General features: G+C 45.8%; 2 protein-coding genes across 2 annotated transcripts in view; one reads left to right on the top strand and one right to left on the bottom strand.

The window, feature by feature from the left end:
- SDR42E1 (short chain dehydrogenase/reductase family 42E, member 1) overlaps positions 1–5,537 on the bottom strand; it is a 38,630-nt gene extending 33,093 nt beyond the window's left edge. The window contains exon 1 of the mRNA XM_047790546.1: positions 5,287–5,537. The gene's annotated coding sequence lies outside the window, so the exon portion shown is untranslated. The remainder of the gene's footprint in view (positions 1–5,286) is intronic.
- HSD17B2 (hydroxysteroid 17-beta dehydrogenase 2) overlaps positions 4,067–22,945 on the top strand; it is a 63,955-nt gene continuing 45,076 nt past the window's right edge. Inside the window, exon 1 of the mRNA XM_047790547.1 lies at positions 4,067–4,535. Within this exon, the coding sequence (XP_047646503.1) occupies positions 4,268–4,535 (268 nt within the window). The 5' untranslated portion in view covers positions 4,067–4,267. The remainder of the gene's footprint in view (positions 4,536–22,945) is intronic.

The raw sequence follows: 22,945 nt of genomic DNA, 5'->3' as shown, positions 1-22,945 counted from the left end.
TAAATAAAGATATAACTTCAGGGATAGGGGAGGTGATAATCTTGCTCTATTCTGTGCTATTTGCATTGTACTGAAAATTTGGTGACTCTTCTGGGCCTAACCTTTTGAAGAAGAAGTAAGTAAGTACTTGGATTCCATTCTAAGAAAGGCCAGGCTGCTAAGGATCCTTGAAACCCTATTCAATAAATTGAGAACTGATCCGTTTGGAATGAATGATTTAGACATTTTCACCCCTCAGTATTTCAGTGACAAAAAAGACTTGATGCAACCCCAACATCTGGTTGTCTTCTCTTGGTCCTTTTCCCCTCCCAATCTCTGAAATAGAGACTAGGTATATAACTACACAATTACATCTCTTCGCTTAAAACATTAAGTATCATCCAAAGGCTTGAAAATCATAACAAAACTTGTGCTATCGGAAAGACCACCACGATGTCTGTGAGATGATCTCTTATGACTTGCACCACCCTGACCAAATCTTGAAGTTTGGGTCATGCTGACATCAATACATAGTCATTCTCTTCTCAATGAATCATGTTGTCACCATAACACTGTATTCTTCAGTTATTACAACAACGTGACTTTTTAAATGTTTGCGCTCTTTAAAATGTGGTTGCTTCAGGCACTTAGCACCATATACTCCATATTCTACCACATATAAGGGGCAAGCAAAGGAACTGAGGACCATCCATCTGGAGAAGAGGAGACGTGCTAGCAGTCTTCGAATATCTGAACAAAATAGGGGGTAAATTGGTCTGTGTGACTTCGTGTGGGAAAGGAAGGGCAAATGACATGACCAAGCTTAGCCTAGAGGAGATCTTTCTAATAATTCCAGCTGCTCTGAACTGGAAAGTCAGCTTCAGAGACCTTGTCAGGGCTGTTGTAAGAGGTGTACTGGCAGTAGATGAGATGCTCACTTGGTGGGGATGTTACAGAGAGAATCCCTCTTTTAGATGGGAAGTCCCTTCTAAAAATTCCCTGTAAACCCAAGAGCTACGGGTTCTAAGAAAGTATACATTCCAGGTGTCTCAATATCTTTTCCCTCCTGGGCTGAGAAACCCTCTTTAGGGTAAGATACCTTATCTTGAGAAGGCACCTTCAAAAGTGCACCTCCACTGGCAGAAGGAAGCAACAAGTTGACTCACTGGCATCATTAGCAAGAATGAATCAATCTAATTGGCTCCTTCTCCTTAAGAAGCTAAGCGACAGCTTGCCAGAAATGGGACATGGGCCAAGCAATGATGGTCTCAAGGACAGCTCTAGGACAGAATGATGGGGACTAAAAGGAGACCCAGTTCAGCTCGGACAGGTGGAGGAGGTCTTCATTCAGAGGCAGAGTAGCCCTTAGAGGGACTGGGACCCTGAAGTCCTCAATCTGAATGAGGATATTCAGATAGGATGGGATTGGGCAAGTTCTCACCTGGACCTTCTGAAACTCCTTGTCTGTGTTGCCAGTTGGTTTCCCCCATAATCCACCTTCCTTCAGAGGAGGAGGCTGAGTCTCGGGAAGGGCAAGTTACTTGCTCAATGCCTCCCAGCTACTAAGTTGGCAGAGTCAGGACTCAAACTCAGATCTATGAGGTCTTAAAGCTCATGGTTTTCCCTCCTATACTGTTGGTGGGAATGTAAGTTGGTGCAGCGACTCAGGAAAACACTATGGAGGTTCCTCAAAGAACTAAAAATGGAGTTGGAGTTGCCATAATGCATCAGCAGTCCCATTCCTGGGCCTGTATCTGGACAAAAATAATTCAAAAAGGTATGTGCTCCCCTATGTTCATCACAGCCTTACCTAGACTCCCATGTCACATCAGCTTCTGCCCTCTCTCTGGGAGCCCCATGGCTGAGCAGTTGGGAAGCTACATGAATTGCCATCAGGAGAAAGTTTGCTCCGTCTCTGGCAGGCATGCCCCATCAGGACACCTACATGGGTGTCTGGCTCCATCCCCTGCGTGGGAGCCGCTGACAAAGTGCCGAGGGCGCCCTACCTGTCCAGCATCCTCACCTAGAAGCCATCTGACACCAGAGCTAGCCTAGCTGAATCCTCCTGGCTGAGAAGGCCACGAGGACCCTGAAGGACCACCACCTGAGACAGGTGTGCCTGAGGTGAACCACTGCCCTGGACCAGCTCACCTGTGAAGGGCTCATCACCAGGAAGATAGAGCATGGCCCTCAGTGTGCTGCGGGACTGCAAGGGGTGATGACAAAGCTATCGAGGAGGTCTCAGTGGGGCAGTGGCACCTCCTGTCTGCCCTCCCAGCCACACGGACTCCTCAGGTGGGGAGATGCTGCTGGCTCTGGGCCAGGGAGCTTAGGGCCAAGGGTCAGAAATTCTGTTCTCCTATAGCCCTCCCTCCACACACCCCTTTACAGGTGAGTTGGCCCAGGGCATGGTTCACCTCAGGCACACCCGAGGCCAGAAACCAGTTTTCCTGACTCCCTGTTCTGCAGCTCCAACTTCTTATGTGATAAGCGGCTGCCACCTCCTGTCATCCATAATCAGAGTCCTCTCCCCTCCACCTCCCACCCCTCAGCATGTGCAGCCATAGTTTGGGACAAGTCTGTATGCCACCGGGAGCCTGGTTTTCTTCGTCTCATTCTTCCTTTCTTGGTTGAAAGACACACACGGCCAGCGTTTACGAGGCTCCTTCTGGCGTGTGGGGCAGGATGTGCTTGGGACCTTGCCTTGGCAATTTTATTACTTTAAAGAGGAGGAGATGGGATCTTAGGGAGATGAAGGACCCGCCCAAGACAACCTAGTTAGTGAGTGGCAGGAGCCAAGACTGGATTAGAATAGAGGCAGCCGCCCTCAGAGGGAGAACTCCTCTGGCCTCTCCAGATAGGCCAGCACGAGCCTTCCTCGGGATTCTGCATCCCTCCCTCCCAGCCGGGTACCCGACAGCGCCCTCTTGGGGCTGTCGCCCTTGTCACTGCTGGTCAGTAAGATGAGGCTTCCGGGTGCTGACTTTTGAGCCCATTAGGTCATGAGGGTGAGTCAGGACCCACCACTCTCATGTAAGTTATCCTCTTCTAGCCTGTTTTCCTCTCTGTAAAATGTGCGTAATAACATCCACCTTGAAATATGTCATGGTTCAAATGAGGATTTTGAAGTAAGGAAGGGTGAGTGCATAATGTACTAAGTTTTGGGGAGGCGGGGGGCTGCTCTCGGGGCATATGTAAGTTCCCAGCCTGGGGATCGAACCAGAGCCACCTCAGAGACATCACCAGATCCTTAACCCCATGCACCACAGCAGGAACGCCTGTACTAATTGTCTTTTATTTTTTTGCCTAAGGCAGGCCGTCGTTTGGAAACAAGGCTGCTTGTCTCTACTTCTGTGTGATCTTGGGCAAGTCTCTTAACGTCTCTGTGCCTCAGTTTCCTCACCTGTAAAACTGCTACAATAATAGGACCTACCTGATAGGGACACAGAGTTCAAAGAGACTGCGCATGATGACTGTTGAGAGCCAGTGTCTGGGGCAGAGCCTGGCAGAGAATACGGTCTCGGCTGGACATGGTCGCTGGCATGAAAAAGTACCAAGAGATAGTGACCATTATTCACATTCTTATCATTATGTTATCTCTCCCAGGCACATCCTTCCTTTGGTAGGACCGGAGCGCTTCCCATCTGCCAAGCATCTCTTCCCTCACTTCTGTACTCTCTCTGCATCTAACCCTTCAGGCTGATTCTGGTGGGAGGCAGCAAAAGTCCTGTCGTCAAGGACAAAATCCGTGACACCTTCTCCTTCCAGACCTGACCTTCCAAACTGGATGCCTGAATTTACACACGGACACACACACCCATACACACGCACCCGCCCATGAGTCAGGAAAAGGGCTCAACAGGCAGCAAACACAGCCTCCCGGAGAAGAGATTTCCTGTGTGTGAGAGGTTTTGTTATTCACTGTTCACATAGATTGAATTCTGTCAATTATTACCCAACCTGTTATCTCTCCAGAGGTCATTAAAAAAATAATGCGCGTTTGTTATGGGTTCGTATGTGTCATGTGTGCAGTGGGTGTAGAGGGGGAGCAACCAAATAGGAAGTGCTCTGGTATTTACATTAAACTGCAGACTGGTTTAAATTACCCACCAGGAAATATGTGGCTGTAGGAGTATGCTTAATCCATGCTCACTGAAAGTGAGCCAGGGCTGTTTTCTCCACCTCCCTCCTTGCCTCCCGGTTCATATAACCTCCGCTGCCTCCAGCCTGCCTTTGCCCACTTGACTTGCTGGCCCTGAGCACGGAGAGGTGCAGGGAGAATCTGAGAATGGGCACGTTCTTCTCTGAGACAGGGTGGCTCTGCCTGACTGTCACGGCAGTGCTGGGAGCAGTAATTCTTTGCAAACTCAAGAAGAACCACAGGCAGGAGGGCAGAAAGATGGTCTGCCTGGCTGGCCTCTGGGGAGGGGCTTGCCTGCTCAGCCTCTCTCTCTTCTGGGGCTTGATCCTCTTCTCCCTGTCATGTTTTCTCATGTATGCTTACTTTTCTGGCCAAGAGTTTTTACCTGTGGATCAAAAGGCGGTGCTGATCACAGGTAAGCGGGCGGCATTGTGGTTCTCACTCAGGGCAGGACTCAGCAGGGCTTGAGCCTTAGTGGGATTTTTTTCAAATTCCGTTGAAAAAAGAAACTGCTTGGCATGCAGCCCCTCCCCAGTGCCTTTCACTACCCTGTTTTGGCTTGCTTTCTTTAGGATGTGCGCTTGGAGGGGCTGGTGGTGGGAGGGACAGGGGAAGGGGACTCAAACCTAAGCCTCGGATGTTGTTAATTTCCCCGGATATATACAAATATGCCTGCGCGGTTTGTTTGCAACCAAGAAAGTTCCATACGGTTTTGTTGTTGTTGTTTTGGTTTTGTTTTAAAGCTTAAACCAAATTTCATCCTGAGATTAATACCAGGCTATGTTTTAGACTTGGGCTCTTATTCCTTAAATGTGCAAAAAAAAAATAGCTGATGAGGCCAAGTCCTCCTTTTTTTTTTGTCTTTTTGCTATTTCTTGGGCTGCTCCCGAGGCATATGGAGGTTCCCAGGCTAGGGGTCGAATCGGAGCTGTAGCCACCGGCCTGCGCCAGAGCAACAGCAACGAGGGATCCGAGCCGCGTCTGCAACCTACACCACAGCTCACGGTAACACCGGCTTGTTAACCCACTGAGCAAGGGCAGGGACCGAACCCGCAACCTCATGGTTCCCAGTCGGATTCGTTAATCACTGAGCCACGATGGGAACTCTGAGGCCAAGAATCCTCCTTATACTTTGCTTCATTTTTTTAAATATCAAAGATACTCACCTGGGCTGGAGATTTTGTGATTTCCCCAACTGCTGTCAGGACTCTTGTGTCTCCTCTGAACCTTTGTTTTCAGATCTGTCACTGGACCGCTAAAGTTTCCTAATTGGATCAAGCTGGTAGTGTGTCCAGAAGGCGGCTGCTTGTGGGCTGAGCTGCCAGCTTTTTCCTTCCTTTGTGTTTCTTTTTCCGCTGCAAGTGTGAAGTGAAATTATATTCCTGTGTGTCGTGAAACTGGTTTGTTTGGTTGTGAAGTTTGAGCTTGGATAGGGCTTTAATTAGGACTACCCTGTGTTAGCCTAACCCAGAACGTCCTGCCAGGGTTAGTACATCAAATGCAGAATCGTTTGCGGGGAGGTTATCACCCACCCCAACCCGCAGGCCGTGACCTTCAGGAGAGAAGGCAAACACCGAGTGTGGATGGAAATAAATCAGGGGGTTTCCTAATTCCCTGAGAAATGGATTGGAAAGTGACTCGTCTCTCTTGCCTTTTACTTTAACTCAATAGTGAAATTCTCTCTTAAAACGAGATGCAAGTTGGCGCTTGCTGGTGTTCTGAAGTGCTGCAGAAAACAAGCTTCTTCAATGAAAAAAAAAAAAAAGAAAAGGACCCAAACAGTTCAAAGATAGAAAATTCAGTGGATCCATGGGATGTTTGTTTACGTGAATGTCTGATATCACCTGGAATTAGGCATCCAGAAGACTGTCTGGGTTTTCCAATGTTTCACTTGAATTCTCCGGGGCTGAGTGGGTGAAAAGCTATAACAACAACATGCATTTTTCTGTTCCGAGGGTAGTAGCAAGCACCCATGTCTCCAGAGTAATTCCAGGTCAAATTGATGTTTTGTACTTTTCCACTTGCACGAAAGAAGACAGAACAATTAAGCATAGTAAAAAAAATGGAGTTCCCGTCGTGGTGCAGTGAAAACAAATCCGACTAGGAACCATGAGGTTGCGGGTTCGATCCCTGGCTTTGCTCAGTGGGTTAAGGATCCGGCGTTGCTCTGAGCTGTGGTGTAGTTTGCAGACGTGGCTCGGATCTGGCGTTGCTGTGGCTGTGGTGTGGGCTGGCAGCAGTAGCTCTGATTAGACCCCTAGCCTGGGAACCTCCATATGCCGCAGGCACTGCACTAAAAGGACAAAAAAACAAACAAACAAACAAAAAAATTAATCATGATGCTGTGGTTGGCACTAATGGCATGATCTCCTGGTGGTCCAAATATTGCTAGGAAACCAATTTCAGGGGGCAGCACTTCTAAGTTAAGAATACAAAAGCTTAGGATAAACTCTGGCAGATTTCAAGGTAACTGAGAAAATGGGAATTGTCTCTTGCTTGTCTTGTTACTGTTCTTTACCCTCTGCTTAGGAAGCTGTAGGCGTGCAGAAACGTAGCAAATACATACCCAGCTCAGCCCACATCAGTCGTTGAAATGTCCTGAGTTGTGTTCAGTGGCATGGAAAAATGACTGATTCAATTAGGTAAATCGAGCCCAATGACTAATCCCTCGATGAAATGCTTAGCAATTCGAAAGCTTAGAATTAAGAAAGGAACTACATACATTAAGGGCGACTGAAATATGCTTTGCAGGCTCTTTGTCATTTTCATGAGGAATGCTGTAGATTCAATATAAATCTAGAGAACTTTTCAAGACTTTCGTACTCCATGGGGACATGTTCAATGAATGCACATAGTTAGACCAGAACTCTTTAAAAAATAAATTATCATGACTTGAGATAATCTTTGTTTCAAGCTGGCTTGTGTTATGCATTGGGACACATTTTAGTGTGTGCACGGAGAGACACAGAGAAATGTGGCAGTGTGCATCAAAACTGTAAATATTATTCCTTTATCCTGTAATTCAGGATTTGGACATTTCTCTTAAAGAAATAATCCGAAATGTGGAAAAAAAAAAAAAGGATAGATGCAAAACAAAAGGGCACATTCACAAGTTTGTTCAGCTGTATTCAAAGTGGTGAAATATCAAAAGCAATCAAAATGGTGATAGCATTGTCGAGTTAGAAAGAAAAAAATAAATGTCATTAACAATGGAAGGGAAAAAAAAAGCCTGAAGTGCTGACAAATCATGGCATTTCCTTGCACGTAACACTGGACAAGCATTTAAAAAATGACAACCATGGGATGGTGTTACAACATGGAAACTGAACTAAGGGAAACATTCAGAGGATCCAGGTGTTTGGAAAAGACTACATCCATGTCGCATGAATAGGAAAAGCTCCAGAAGGACACAGTCAGTGAATGGGTGGCTTGGAGTACTTGCATCTGCTTTTCTCTTAGACTTTCTCTAATATATTACTTACATAAAAAAATTTTTACCAAAGAGATCACATTAAAAAGATAAAGTCCATTTTAGTGCCTACCTAACTGTGGACCCAGATTCAGGACAATTACAAGAACAAATTCAAAAACTTTTTTTCCTTGGAGTCCCATATTTAATTTTGCTAAGATAAAGGTCTTTTGTCTCTGAGACATATAATTATAGGAAGAAGAAAAAATAAGCAAGCATAGGGCGTTTGAACACGTTTGTCTTCAAGGTCCCTGAAGTTAGGGCAGCCATTCAATATTTTAAATGACTCCAAAATTACTGACAAGCAGACCTGCATGGTTGCAACAGCATCTCAAGCACAGCATAGTGAAAAGCAATGTTGAAGTCTGACAGGCGTGGGTTTGAATCTTGCATTACCTTGCCTTAGGGTGGATTATCCAGGGACAGGGCTTGGGTTGAAGATGTGTGTGAAAACGGCTTATTAGGAAGGTTTCCAAGGAACATAGGTCCTGAGGTAGGGAAGGTGGACAGGGAAGGGGAGGAGGCCAAGCCTGGGTTCAGCATCAAGGGACATCTGCTGAGGGCCATGTTGACTTAAGTGCCTGGGGCAGATCTGGGGGCATTTGAGGTCACAGGTGAGAGCTGTCCCCAGGTGGGCCAGGGAGCTGTACTCTTATCCTCACACCTGTCAATCATTAGTTTAGGGCTGACACCCGGACTCTTTGGTGGGGAGGAGGGGAGGTTTAAGCTCCAGGCATTTCTGGCTCTCTGTGGCTATTGTCAAAAAGAACTCCCACATCTTGGGCAGCCAGTGGACAAAGTCACAGGTTCTGGTTGCTGGGAGGGAAGTGCTCTATGAATCAGAGCATCAAAAAATGGTCAAGGGATCTGGGGCAGCTGACATCTGCTACAAACCTCTTACTGGTAGTATGATCTCTGAAACTACCCTGTTTTAGGCTTTTGGACTTGTTTCCTCCTCTGTACACTGGAAATGGTACGCACGCACACATACACATACACACAGTCATAGACGGAGTTAGTAGATGAGGGGGAGGGAGGGAGAGAGGGGGTGATTTTTCTGTTGGTATGGTGGGGGGAGAGGGTGAAGAGTGGGTTAGGGGAGAATAAAAAGAGAACAAGAAAAAGAAGGCTGGCAAAGAGAAAGAAGAAGCATTCACCTACTCATTGCATTTATTCAACTATTTTATTGAGTCCTCGCTATGTGCCATGCATTGTCCGGGAGCAACGGGGGAAGAAAATTAAAGACCATGCAGTTGCCATGTTGTCAGGTGATGGGATCTGAGCTCCCAGTTTGGCTTGACTTGGACCCACACCCCCTGGGGTTCCTTCCTCTTCTTCTGAGGTTGTGTGCTGTCCTTTTTAGTCTACCCTTTGGACTTGGTAGAAGCAGCATAGTAACTCTGATTTTCCACCCTCAGAACTTTCATCCTGGCCCCTCCAGTCTTTCTTATCTAGGTTAACTATTGATTTGGTATCTACTGTGTGCAGGGCACACACCTGGAGGGTTTCACACTCCACTGGGAGGGATGTGGCCACACCTAACCATAGCCATGAGATGGGGCACAGCGTGTGCCTCCAGGAGGATTCCCAGGATGCTGTGGAGCCTGGTACTGGGTGCAGGAAGGGCCTCATTAGGAATTGAAAAGTCGCTTTCTAGAGAGAAAAACAGGAAGGTCTTCCAGGCTAATTGGTTAACCAGCTATGACACACACAGCTAGCACTCATTAAAACTTGTTGGGTTGGATAAATGCTTAACTGGAATCTTCAAAAGTGGGTACAATGGAGGATGGATCAGGGAGCGGAAGAAGAATGTGTTGTATATGGAAGTGTTTACCTTATGCTCCAAACGAGGTGTCCATTGTGGATGGTGATGCCTTTCCAGGACTCATTAAATAGTCCAATGAAGATTCCCAAATGGAACACCATCGGCACCAGCTTAGGATTTGGGCTCCTTTGAATTTAATGTTAGAATTTTGAAATGGATAAACATTGACAAATATTGGACTAGGGACTGAGGGACATAACATTTCTGCACTCAGAGTTTTATATACATTTTATATTCGATTCCCACAACTCTTATAATGTACGTCTTGTGAACGAGGAAACTATGTGTCCACAGTCCCTGAACCACTAAGCAGCGGAGATGGAACTCAACCCAGATCAGGCCTGTCTGCCACCCAAAGCCTTGCTCTTAACTGTCTTTATCAGCGTTAAAGCATGGTTACTAGTGGACTATAAAGGCCAAGCACATGGACAGGGCTTAGGATGTTTGGAAATGATGATAACTGAGAGAGGCCCTGTGGTGCATTTGACTTCAGGTTTGAGTTTGAGGGCTGTGACGGGGCAGGCAGTGCAGGTGAAAAATCACTGGCAGTTGGAAACACAGAACTAGATCTTGATTAGGTTTGGAGAAGGAGGATAGAGAAAACACAGGCAATACAATGATGTTTAGTGCTGCAAGGGAAGAGGGCATTGGTATATATTGTCAGGAATCAATACAGTCCTCCGTGAGTCTATAATGCAGTCAGTCTATGGGATTTCTTTCTTGTGAACACATATCCTCTTTTATCATTCAGTTTAAGCCTAACCTTAACGCTCTACAGAGAGGCATAAAAAAAGGTGCCGCCAACTTGGGTCATTTTATAAAAGTTTGAATGGTGACTTTATTAGTCATTCTAGTTGGGGTGTTTAAGTTGGTGTATATACTCATGGAATGATGTTCCCCAAATGTATCATAAGCTGTTTGATGGCAGGGGCCAGATCTCTTTTATGACCATGTCCCTCTTCAGTCTCAGAGCACATTAGACCCAACACAATGTTGATGAGAGAGTGAGCCGTGAGTAAACAAATCAAGCTGGTGAAATGTCTTCCCCTTTCTGTGGTCATTGGCTGGACACATGGTGTTGTCCTGATCTGCCCACTTGCTGAGGTACCTAGCGCTGCTGGTTCTTTTCACTGGGGTCACCTGTGTAGAAAGGGCAGAGTGACGTGGCCAAGCTATGGAGGCCCCATTGTTCTACAGAGGCCTAACTGGTGACTTGCTCTGGACAGGGCTCTGTGGTTCTAAGCATGTTCCTGCTTAGCCAGGATGTGGCACAAACAGAATATCCTCTGGTCACACCCCCCCAATCCTCCCGCCCCTAGAACCAGACTGCTGAAGATCACAGGTGCCCTCCTAGCCCCCAGAGCTTGGCTTCTGCTCCGGAACTGCTGACCATATTTTGCAACTTGACGTGGTCTCCTTTGCCTTCCAGGATAATACATTTCCATGCTTCTCCTCCACTTCTTTATCCTTTGACTTCTCCAGATCTTTCTTCCTACCCCTCTCGCTAGGTGGCCACCATGGCTCTGTCCTTAGCCCTCTTCAGAAGGGTTCCTGGTACAAAAATGTTCTTATCTCAAAAAGCAATCAGAGATTATCCTTGCTTACACCCTCATGGCCAAAGCTGCCTTGTCCATTTGTTTGTATCTGACTGTGAACCTTGATTACCCCACAGACTTTAGAGTCCTCTCCTTATGCTCTTAAAGATGAACCCTTTCCAGAAGCTATTCCTTTGCCTTATTCTCTGCCATCCTGATTTGGGGGTTCAATGCTGGGCCCTCAGAGTTGGCGATTAGACTAGCTCATGAGGTGTCAATATACATGCGATAAGACATGATGTAGGCAAATGTTCTAAAGCAAAGCCGGAGATACCAGGTTAATGGGTAGATGGCTCAGATAGTTCCACTGTGATGAACCAATTGGAGATAAACAGACAGCTGGTAATGACAGAAGGCAGCAAATCCGGGTGCCAGAGAGGACTAGATGGGGGCCAAGATAAGCAGGGAGCACGAGGAAGTCTAGTGCAGAGACGGAGTGGAAAGGAGGAACAGGTCTGGCTTGGATGATCCAGGGCCCCTTGGCATCCATCCCATTCACCACCATCACAACGTGACATCTCCTCTTTCACACAGAATCCACAAGAATTCATTCCTCTGTGCTCAGAATTGATATCGTCCATGAATTTCATGCCATAAACAGGATATTGAAAAGATGCATGTCCATGGAAAAGAAATTCTAAAACTCGAGAACAGAAGCCATTAGGAACCACATGTTGAATATGCTTTGTGTGTGGAGGGCTCAAGGTCCAGAGACTGGGCCAGGTGCATTTTAATTTGAGACACTCAGTGTCCAACACTGTCTTGGATTGAATGGAACCCAAATTCCACTTTTACGGTCAACTGAAACACTGGAAAGGGACCTGGGTTTCATAGAATCCTATTTTCTAAAGACTCACATCTACTGAGGTCCTGTAGCCTATGGAGTTACACCACATTTGGGCTTCATTAAGACGAGCATTAGAAACAAAACCAAAACTCTGTTCTCCTCTTGAAACAACACATGTGCATCTAAGTTCAGGCCTTGTCACTGTCATTCAGGGTGGGCAGTAGGTTACAGGGTTTCACACCACACATTTAGGGGAATGACTGATATGGCTCAGCTCCTGCCTTGCCACTTACCGGCTTTCTGACTCAGGGCACGTCAGTTAACCTGTCTGAACCTCAGTTTCCTTATCTATAAAACTGAGTTAATCAAACCCAGGATGGAATGAGATAATACACATAGAGAGCCATCTTAACTCTCATTCTTAGCCAACCAGGGCACCATGAAGGTGGTGACCGCATAGTCAAAGGATGAAGCTGCTGAAAGAGCCACCCCAGCTCTGGAAAAAACAAACGAGAATGAGGGTGATTATAACAGGTCCTAAAATATGAGCTGGACGGAATCACTTCCTCAGGCTCCTCCCACCCAATACCCATACCTTTTCTCACTCAAAGTTTGAGGGAAGGTTCTAGAATAAGCCACAGGAAGTGTATGTTCACGTGCAGATAATTAACCAAGAACTCATCGTAAGGAAATGCTGTTGTAGGGACAATGATGTAAGGGTTGGTTTCCACCACACCCTGTTCCCCAAGGCAAGGTTTGGTCACGTGCAAGGGATCTCCCCTGGCCTGACTCATCTGCAACAGGACAGTCGTGATACTGGGTGGAGAAAGTCATGAGGGGGAAAGAACATCTCTTTCTGCTACTTTGGTGTTTACAGAAGTTATGGATGAACTTCGTTTTGACCAGCCATCTCCCAATGCCTGAATGCCTGTTCCAGGATCATCCGTTGCATCCAGTGGGGTCATGTGAATGACCCCGGTGATGGAAAACTAATTACATTCTCAGGAAAATCCTTCCACTTTTATCCAATGCTAATAGTTGTAAATATCTTCCTTATAATGAGCCAAAATATGCCTCACTGGAACATCCATCAGTGCACTTAGTTCTAACCTTGGAAGTCACATAATCTAATTAAATCACTCTTATGCTTGGCAGCCCTTGAAAAATGTGAAGACAGCATCATATCATAGCCCAATCTACTTTGAACTAAATCTTCTCATTCCTTTTAACATTCCTCCCATGGCCTGGTTTCCAGAACTTTCACCATTCTACTCAGTCTTCTCTGGACCATTTCCAATCTCTTATATTCCTTTGAGATGTTGATTCAGATTTAACATCATGTACTATCTTAGTATGAGCAGAACAAACCAGATTGGACTAATGAGGTGAAATTAAATCAATATATGTGCAAGGTTCTTCCTTGGTTGTTGTTGGTTTGGTGGGGCAATGCATAACTTCCTTTTTCATATCCCCAGCTGAGTTCTCCACTAATTAAGATAGGAAAACATGGTGGTGAAAGTCAAGATGCCAGCTTTATTCCTGATAAAGGACTTGGAGAAAGTGTTTTATTTTATTTATTTTTTATTTTTTTGCTTTTTCAGGGCTGCACCTGTGGCACGGGAACGTTCCCAGGCTAGGGGTCAAATCAGAGCTGCAGCTGCTTGCCTGTGCCACAATCACAGCAATGCCAAATCCGAGCCACATCTGCGACCTACACCACAGCTCAGAGTGATGCTGGATCCTTAAACCACTGAGCGAGGCCTGGGATTGAATCTGCATCCTCATGAATACTAATTGGGTTTGTTACCCACTGAGCCACAACAGGAACACCAAGAAAGTGAGATATGTGGTAGTAATGGTGCACCCAGTCAAGGCAGGGCTGAAGAGTCTCAAGCCTTGCCCACAAGGCAGAGCTTGGATTGGACAACTAGCCTATCACAGTCCAGTGGCACAGGTATTTTGCTGGCTGGGAGATGCTGAGGAAGAGAGGAGGGCTTCCATGTAACACTTTGGCCTCTTGAGTTTCCTCCAATACTTCTCAGGTTGATCATTTGCTCTGAATTGTCCTTTCGATTCTTTTGTTAGAGAGAGGAGAGACCGCTACATCCAGTGAAATGGTTTTGTAAAATTATTGCTGTCAAACTCACCAATCAGATGCTTTGCTCCACCCCCAGAGGGGGAGGAGAGGGGGATAAACACAGAAGGGCCCGTGTCACACTGACAGATATCCCTCCATACTGAAGGAAGCATGGGCAGTGGAGAAGAAGTGTCCCCCCCTAATATTAGGCTCAGGAAACCAGCTCACCCGATGGAGGATGTTGTATCTGAACGGTGGCTTATGTGATAGGGGTCCAGAAAGGTTTGACTGCAACCTTAAATAGGGTCAATGGTAGGCTGTTTTCCCATAACACACACACACACGCCTACACTCTCAAGATGCACGATATCTGAATGAAAGTATTACACCACTTGAACAACTGCTTGACCTCTCTGAGGTTAGTTTTCCTCATGTGGCGAAAGGGAATCATGATTGATACCTCTTCTCAGGATTAAATAAGATTACAAACAGAAATGTGCTGTGTGGCACAGGCAAGATCCTTCCTGAAATATAATGGTTTTTATCTCTCCCCATCTTGTCCAGTCCAATGATCCCCTGGGCCAAGGAGATGAATGCGCAGTAGGAGCCTGGTAGTTCTTCCTTCTGTACTGCTCGTGGAGGCTACTTCACTCACTCCGTTTTGCCTGCTCCTCTGTTCTTTCTCACTGTGAGCACCGCTAGCCCGACAAGCTCTCTTTCTGTGGTTTACTTGTTTCTACAGGCCTCAGACTAGTCTTTTCTTACATGGATAGGGCTGCTCCTGTGTCAGGACCCTGAGTGCTGTGCTGTATCTACCTTTGGTTCTTACCCTTTTAAGCCCTGGCCTCACCTAAGAGTTTGCTCTGTGATCACTCTAGCTCGTGGGTTTCCTCCCATGATTCTTCTCAGTCTTTTTTATTTTTATATTTTTTGTATTTTTAGTGCCGCACCTGTGGCACATGGAGGTTCCCAGGTTCGGGGTGGAATTGGAGCTGCAGCCACAGGCCTACGCCACAATCACAGCAATGTGGGATCTGAGCTGCATCCGTGACGTGCACCACAGCTCACGGCAACGCAGGATCCTTAACCCACTGACCAATGCCAGGGACGGAACCCATGTCCTCATGAATGCTAGTCTGGTTCGCTAACTGCTGAGCCATGACAGGAACTCCGATTCTTCTTCTTGGTCCTTTGCTCTGTGTTGTCTTTTCAGTTCGATTAGAGAGAGAGGCTTTGGAAGGCATTGGATTAGGAGAACTTGCTCGGGGCCACACGTTCAGCTGTTGCCTCTGGTCCTGAGACTCCATCTCTAAATGAGACTTCTAGGCTGGGGTGGGGGGTGCTGAGAGTGACAAGGATGTGTGACTGATTTGAGCTGGGATGGGAGGCACAACTGGCTGTGGTCTTCACAGTTCATGTTTCTGGTCACTACTTGTCAACTGCCTACGGACACTTTTGACATACAGTGGGGAGTGAAGACCGACAGGGTCTGTGCCCTCACGAAGCTCAATTCCAGGGGAGAAAAACACAATACAAACCAACCACTAAGTACAGAGGACAACCTCAGCACTGCAAGGCTTTGATGGCATGGAGAGCAAATTCCTTCTAATGCTACTGAGAGTGACCTTGTACTGGAGGCCTCCTGTGTGTTAGGAACTGTGTCTGGCACCCTGATGAGCATTTTCCATGCCTAATTTCATTTACTTTTCACAAATATCTTACAATAGACTTTAAAAATATAGGAAAATCTTTAAATACATGAAAGTAGAGTGAATATTCACAGCATGCCCAATACTCATATCCTAAAATCACAATCAAGAGACTGATGAGATAATTTCTGTTATTAATCTCACTCAAAGATGAAGAAATTGACGCTTTCAAGAGATTATACAACTAAGGTCATCCAACAGAAAATAAGGAAGTGGCAGTGCTAGAATTTCAATGCAAGTAGTCTACCCCTCTTTCTGTTTAAGGAGATGATACGAGCAGTGTAGATAGGGGAATGGCCTCCTCTGGGGGGAGGGGGTAACGGGGGCCAAGTGTTTCAGACTTGCTAAGATGCCCCAAGCATCCTTGGCATCCACATCCAGACCCAGGATCTGATGGTCATGCCGGCTCTCAGCAATGGAAGGAGAGCTCTTATCACCCGAGAGGCTCACCTTGGCAGCCCTAGAAACTCTTGAGGACTGAACAACCGGTCACCTCCCGGGTTTCTCTCCAATAACAGGGCTATTATGTTTCCAGTGGGAAGCCACTAGTGCCCCATTCAAGGTGCCTTTCTGTTGCTCATGGAGTCAGTCCCTGTTTCGCAAACCATCCCAGCTGTGTCCTGGGACTGTCCCTTGGCTACCTCTAGGATATTACCTCAAACATACTTTCTGTACTGTTGAGTTTTGGGAAGTTTTTGGTAGTGTGAAGGGCATTAAATTCCATTCATTAGCTCACCAATAATTTGTTTTAATTAGAAATGCTTTAAATTATAGTTGATTTACAATGTTCTGTCAATTTCTGCTGTGCAGCAAAGTGACCCAACCACACATATATGTTTATATTCTTTGTCTCATATTATCTCCTATCATGTTCTATCACAAGTGATTGTTCACCAATAGTTATTGAGTGCTCTGTGCTGGGTACTGGGAATACAGTGACAAATAACATGCATTCTTTAGACAGAATAACTAAACAGTGTGGTGGGGGGATATACAAGAAACAGGACATGATAAAGCAATGTAACATGTGAGAGTTCAGAGAAGTGAGTAGAAGTAAGAGGGGATAAGACCACCTTGGAGTCCAGGGAGAGGCCAGAAGTTTGTAAAGAAAGCAGCTAATGGGAAGAACTTGATGATGGGAGAATCAGAGGACTTAATAGTTCAGTGGATCTAGGTAGAGAAGAAGAGAGACTCAGTGCACATTAGACTTTCCCTACGATGACCCTCATCAAAGCCCTTTATCATGCGTTTTGACCATATACCTTTTTTTTTTTTTCTTTTTTCAGGGCCACACCTGTGGCATATGGAGCTTCCCAGGCCAGGGGTTGAATCAGAGCTATGATTGCTGTCTTACATCGCAGCCACAGACATGTGGAATCTGAGCCAAGTCTGCAATCTACACCACAGCTCATGGCAATGCTGGATCCTTAACCCACTGAGCAAGGCCAGGGACGAAACCTGCATCCTCACAGATCCTAGTCCGGTTGGTTATCATTGAGCCACAATGGGAACTCCGACCACCTGTCTTACCAGATGGACCTTGAGCTCCACAAGTGCAGGCAATGTATAAAGCACAGTGCCCATAATAGGCTCAAGAAATTAATTAGTGAACAAACGAATGTACAGAATGACGCTTATTACTAAGAGGAACAACAGATTTTGCGAGGCTGCGGTCAAAGAAGTGATTTTGAGGAAAAGATAAAGCCTTTTGTTTGAGACATGTTAAATTTGAGATGCCGTATACACAATGGAATACTATTTAGCCATAGAAAAGAACAAAATAATGCCATTTGCAGCAACATGGATGGAATTAGAGACTCTCATACTGAGTGAAGTAAGTCAGAAAGAGAAAGACAAATACCATATGGTATCGTTTATATCTGGAATCTAATCTACAGCACAAATGAATCTTTCCACAGAAAAGAAAACCATGGACTTGGAGAACAGACTTGTGGTTGCCAAGGCAGAGGGGGAGGGAGTGGGATGGACTGGGAGCTTGGCGTTAATAGATGCAAACTATTGCTTTTGGAATGGATTAGCAATGAGCTCCTGCTGTGTAGCATTGGGAACCATGTCTAGTCATTTATGATGGAGCATGATAATGTGAGAAAAAAGAATGTATACATGTATGTGTAACTGGTCACCATGCTGTACAGTAGAAAAAAAAATGTATTGGGAAAATAACATTTTTTTTTTTTAAAATTTGAGATGTCAAGGTTGTATCTTGGTGGGGTGTCCAGATGAATTTGAAAAGTGAGGCTAAAATCCAAAAGGAGCCCCAAGAGATACATTTAGGTTAGTCTTCCACATAGGTAGGATAAATAAAGCTCTGAAAGCTGAAACAACATCTGAGAGAGGAGCAGAGATGGAGATTGGGACAGGTAACCAGGCAGTGGAGGTAGAAAGCAGACCTGAATAGTGGAGGGCTCCAAAGGAAGACAAACCTTCCAAGGAGGAGAGTTATAAACATCCAATATGGAGGAAGATTGACTGGGATACCAAGGTACCTCCGGATTCAGTGCTTTGAGAGAACTGATTAGAGACAATTGTTTCAGTAAAGGGCATGAGAAGAAGCCCCAAAGCAAGGATAGTGAGGAGATGGTGTTAGCGGGCAACTGTGAAGTTTTGAGAAGAGTCAAGATGGGCGATTAGCTCTGTGGGATAGTGAGATCAAAAGAAGAGCTTTGGTGGAGGGAGAAATTATGGGGAATGATTTTGGAGGCCCCAAAGGAAGGACTCAATGAAGAAGTCATTGACAGCACAAAAAGGATCGTGATAATTGGTGAAGTGGGAGGCTGTTGCCCAGGGGATGAAGAAGAAGAAGAGGCAGTCACTGTCTCAGCTTTCATTCAATTCACTTTCAATTTACTTACACAGTGAATCTTCAATGGTTTGTGGTGCCAGTTATGGTTATAGGGTAGTTACAAAATAAAATGACACAGGCTTGCCAAATGCTTAGTACTGTGCCTAGCTGCAGGCTACTGTAGGAAACAAAGGGAAAAAAAGACAACAAAGGAATCAGAAAAAGCCTCAAGTTGGAAGTAATGCCAGCTATTTTTCTGGGCTGGAACAGGTAGTCTCCATGATGGGCTCTTATCTCTCCATTCCTGCCAAGTTCAACTGAGTCACTATCTCTCTTGTTTATGCTCCTGTCATCACCTTTATCAACTTTTACGAGTATTTGTTGGATGTCTTATTCCTTCTAGAGCAGTAGCTCTTGACTGGAAGCGATTTTGCTTCCCAGGGGACATTTTAGCAAGATCTGAAGAAATTTTTGGTTCTCACAACTTGAGGGCTGAGGAACAATCTACGGGCATCTAATGGGTGGAAGCCGGGGATGCTGCTAAACACCATACAATGCACAGGATGGCCCCCATAACAGAGATTACTAGACATCAAATGTCAATAGTGCTGAGTTTGAGATACCCTGTCCGAGGGTGTGAGCTCTAGAGATCAGGGGCTGTATTACTCTCAATGATTACAGTGTCCTCAAGTGCCGGGTACAGAGCAAATCATGCTATGGGTGCCCAATAATAATAAAAGCAAGTGGACGAAGAAGATATGGGACATATATACACAATGGAATATGACTCATCTATAAAAAAGAATGAAATCTTGCCATTCGTGACAACATGGATGGGCCTAGAGGGTATTATGATAAGTGTCAGACAGAGAAAGATAAGTACAGTGCGATTTCACTTATATGTGGAATCTAAATAACAAAACAAATAAACACGATAAAGCAGAACCATAATTATAAATGCAAAGAATAGACAGGTGGGCAATGAGAGAAACAGGTGAGGGAGATGAAGAGGTACAAACTTCCAACTGCAAAATAAATGCATCACGGGGATGAAATACACAATGTGGGGGATATAGTCAATAACGATGTGACAGCTTTGTATGAGGTTTTTTGTTTGTTTTTCTGTCTTTTTGGGGCTGCACCCTCAGCATAAGGAAGTTCTCAGGCTAGGGGTTGAACTGAAGTTGCAGCTGCCAGCTACACCACAGCCACAGCAATGCGGGATCAGAGCTGCGTCTATGACCTACACCAGAGCTCATGGCAACGCCAGATCCTTAACCCACTGAGTGAGGCCAGGGAGTGAACCTGCATCCTCCTGGATATCAGTCAGATTCATTACCACCGAGCCACATTGGGAACTCCCTGTATGGTGACATATTGTAACTAGACACTGTGTCGATCATTTTGAAATGTACAGAAATGCAAAATCATTATGATGTGTAACAGAAAATAACATAATGTTTACGATCAATTATACTTCAAAAACAAACAAACTCATAGAAAAAGAGATCGAATTTACCAGAGGTGGGGGTGTGGGAAGGGGGAATTGGATGAAGGCAGTCAAAAGATAGGAAAAGAAAAAAGAAGGAATGGCCAGATCTGAATTATTTTCCTCCACTTTGAGGACACAGTGGCAGAGGGTGCTGGGAATTGTCTGGAACCAAAGTTCACCAAGAAGATGGCAAATATTCTGTCCCCAAAGGGATGGATGAGATGTAGCTGTCCTGGGGCTTCGCTAGGAGACTGACGTTGCTGTAAACAAGAAAGCTGCAGAACAAAGGGTTTGGAACTGAAGGTGACGCAAGAACATCCCAGACTACGAGCAGGTCATTGTTTTGACAGATAGAATTCAGCCAACCACCGAAGCAGCAGAGATAGAATTTCAAATAGACACAACACAGAGAGGGTTCTCTTGGTAAAGCACAAAGGTGAGGCTTCTCAGCCTGCTGAGAGCCACCATGCAAACAGAGAAGGTCTCCAAGGAGGGGCAGCTGTATGAGCCTGTTGGATGTGAGCCATCCCTGTGCTTTGGAATCATCTTTGTGGTATTCAGAGCTTAAGGATGCTTGGGTGCCCACTCCCAGAGCTCAGGTTTACCTGATCTAAGGCACGGGTCTGGCGCATGGGTGTTTCTTAGAGCACTCCATCCCAGGCAAAGCTAAGATGTAGCCCTACCTTGAGAACAAAGCACAGCTCAAAGCCTCCTATAAGCATTCCCTCTCTCCAACAGCTTATGAACCCAATTCCACTGGGTGTCTCAGATTGGCATGTCTGAAAGTGAGCTTTTAATGTGGGGCCCCCTTCTACTTGGCTCTGGCTCAGACTTCCCCACTTTGGAGAGCCTCACTACCCAGCATCTCGTTGAAACCAGAATCCCTGTTTCTCCTCCTTCTCCTTTCAGATCTGGTTCACTGTCAGCACTGTAACTGCTACTGATAGACCCACTGCTCTCCTGCACCACCTCTGCCCTAGTCAAAGCTGTCATCATCTCTTCCTGGGTAGTTCCCCCTCTTGTCCCCCTCATCAGCTCATTCTCTGCAGAGTAGCCAGAGTGCCCCTCTCTGGTTTAAGACCTTCAAAGGCTTTGCATGGTAAAGAATAAAAACCCAAATTCTGCCCAAGACCATGGGCTCTGCATGATCTGGTGCCTCTCATCCCACGACTTTCTCTTCTACTCATTAGCTTGAGATACTCCTTACCTCTTCCTGGCATCACGGGCTTTGCACAGGCTGCTCCTCTCATGTGGAATGCTTGGGTGGGACAATCCCCTTTACCGGGCTGTCATCTTCTTTACTTCACTTCTTAGTCTAATCTCTGTCTTGGCGCCATTAACACTATGGGCCAGGAAATTCTTTGTTGTTGGGACTGCCCTATGCATTGTAGAATCTTTAGAAGCATCCATGGCCTCTACTCACTAGATGTTAATAGCAAACTACCCCCATTTTTGGTTGTGACCATCAAAAACATGTGTAGACAGTGGCATGGGGGCAAAAATCACTGACTACTTAAAATACTATTGGTTTAAATATTAAAGTATCTGGGCTTTAAGTCTCCAGTTGCTATTCTCAAGCTCTATTTCTTACTTTCATAATACTTATCTCACCTGGAAATTAAATATACATTTATTTGTCTAGTAAGTATCAGTGCTCCTCTCTTCCCAATAGATTACCTTAATTCTTTCTCTCAGTCTGTATGACTAGCATCTAACACAGGTGCTGGCCCACAGTAGATACTCAGTAAACAGGCACTGAACAAACGCATACATGAGTGAATGAATGCATATGTAAGCCTGGATTCCTGGGATTGGAATGAGAGGTAATCTAGCATAGGAGAAAGGTCATGGACTTTGGAGCCAGCAAGTTCTAGCTCTCCAGCTCTGTGTAATGGATTAGCTTACTTAACACCTCAGAGTCGTAACTTAATCACCTACAAACCAGAGATACTATCCTTGAGTGTTTGATCAGATGTGTATTCCTTCCTGCTCTCCCCCAGATCCCAGGTGATTTTGATGTGCCTTGCTATGCCCTTGTTTTGAGGCATCTTCCCATGCCCTTGGCACCTGGAGCAAGTCTTTATCAGAGCTCACTGCTGCCAAGGACAGGCACAAACACTGTACCCTCAAGGCCTTATTTGGTGCCAAGCACATCCTAAGTGCTTAGCTAATGACCTCTGTGCAGTGTCACTGGGTATCATGTTGTATCCACATTTTAATGACAACAAGGTGGCCAATGTGCTGAAATGATCCCCACGTTGCTATTCCCTGGGAAAAATGATCCATCCCAAGTTGGGTCTGGACGCGGGACTGGACAGGTGTTCTGTTTTGCTTCTCTGTTCCTCCTTTTTCTCCAGGCTTTGAAAAGAATGAATTTGATGATGATGTTGTCCGACTCTCTCTTAGACCCAGTGAACTGAGTGTGGGCAGTAGTGACGCCCTCCTCCTTATTCATTAGAAAAGGGACTCTCTGTGTTTCCAAGATGGTTCTAGCAAAGAGTCCTTGTGAGTAGAGTTGCCAGTGACTTCCGGTTTGCTCATAACATGAGGCAATCCCTAAGGAGGCAATCCCTTGAGGCATCCTACCTGCTCAAGAAGAGGCTCACCCCCAGGATATGCATTGCCCTTGGGACTAGCTCATCCCGGTCCTACAAGGCCAGCAAGTGGCAAAGAGGGGAACTGAATCTAGATCTTTCCTGTATCTCTATTTCCATGCTCAAAACCCACAGCCCAGGGGGAATTTTCCTTTCCGCCCAGGCAGGGTTGGCACGTCCAGCCAAGATGCCCTATGGTAGGGAAGGTGCAGGCCCTTCCACCGTGTCCTGGGGATGCTGTAAAAAGGAACCACAGACTCGGTGGCTTATATCTACATAATAGTTGTTTTAAGTTGTTTTCCAGTTCCAAAGCCAGAATGCCAAAATCAAAGGCCTCATCCCCTCAGAAGCCTCTAGGGGAGGATGCTTCCTTGCCTCTTCCAGCATCCTGTGGCCTCCAGTGATACCTGGCTTGTGGCTGCTTAGAGTTCTAATCTCTGCCACTATCTTCACATGGCTGTCTTCCATCTGTGC

Source organism: Phacochoerus africanus, chromosome 8 (assembly GCF_016906955.1).
Source record: "Phacochoerus africanus isolate WHEZ1 chromosome 8, ROS_Pafr_v1, whole genome shotgun sequence".
Lineage (NCBI taxonomy): Eukaryota > Metazoa > Chordata > Mammalia > Artiodactyla > Suidae > Phacochoerus > Phacochoerus africanus.
This window is presented reverse-complemented; position numbering and strand designations above follow the sequence as displayed.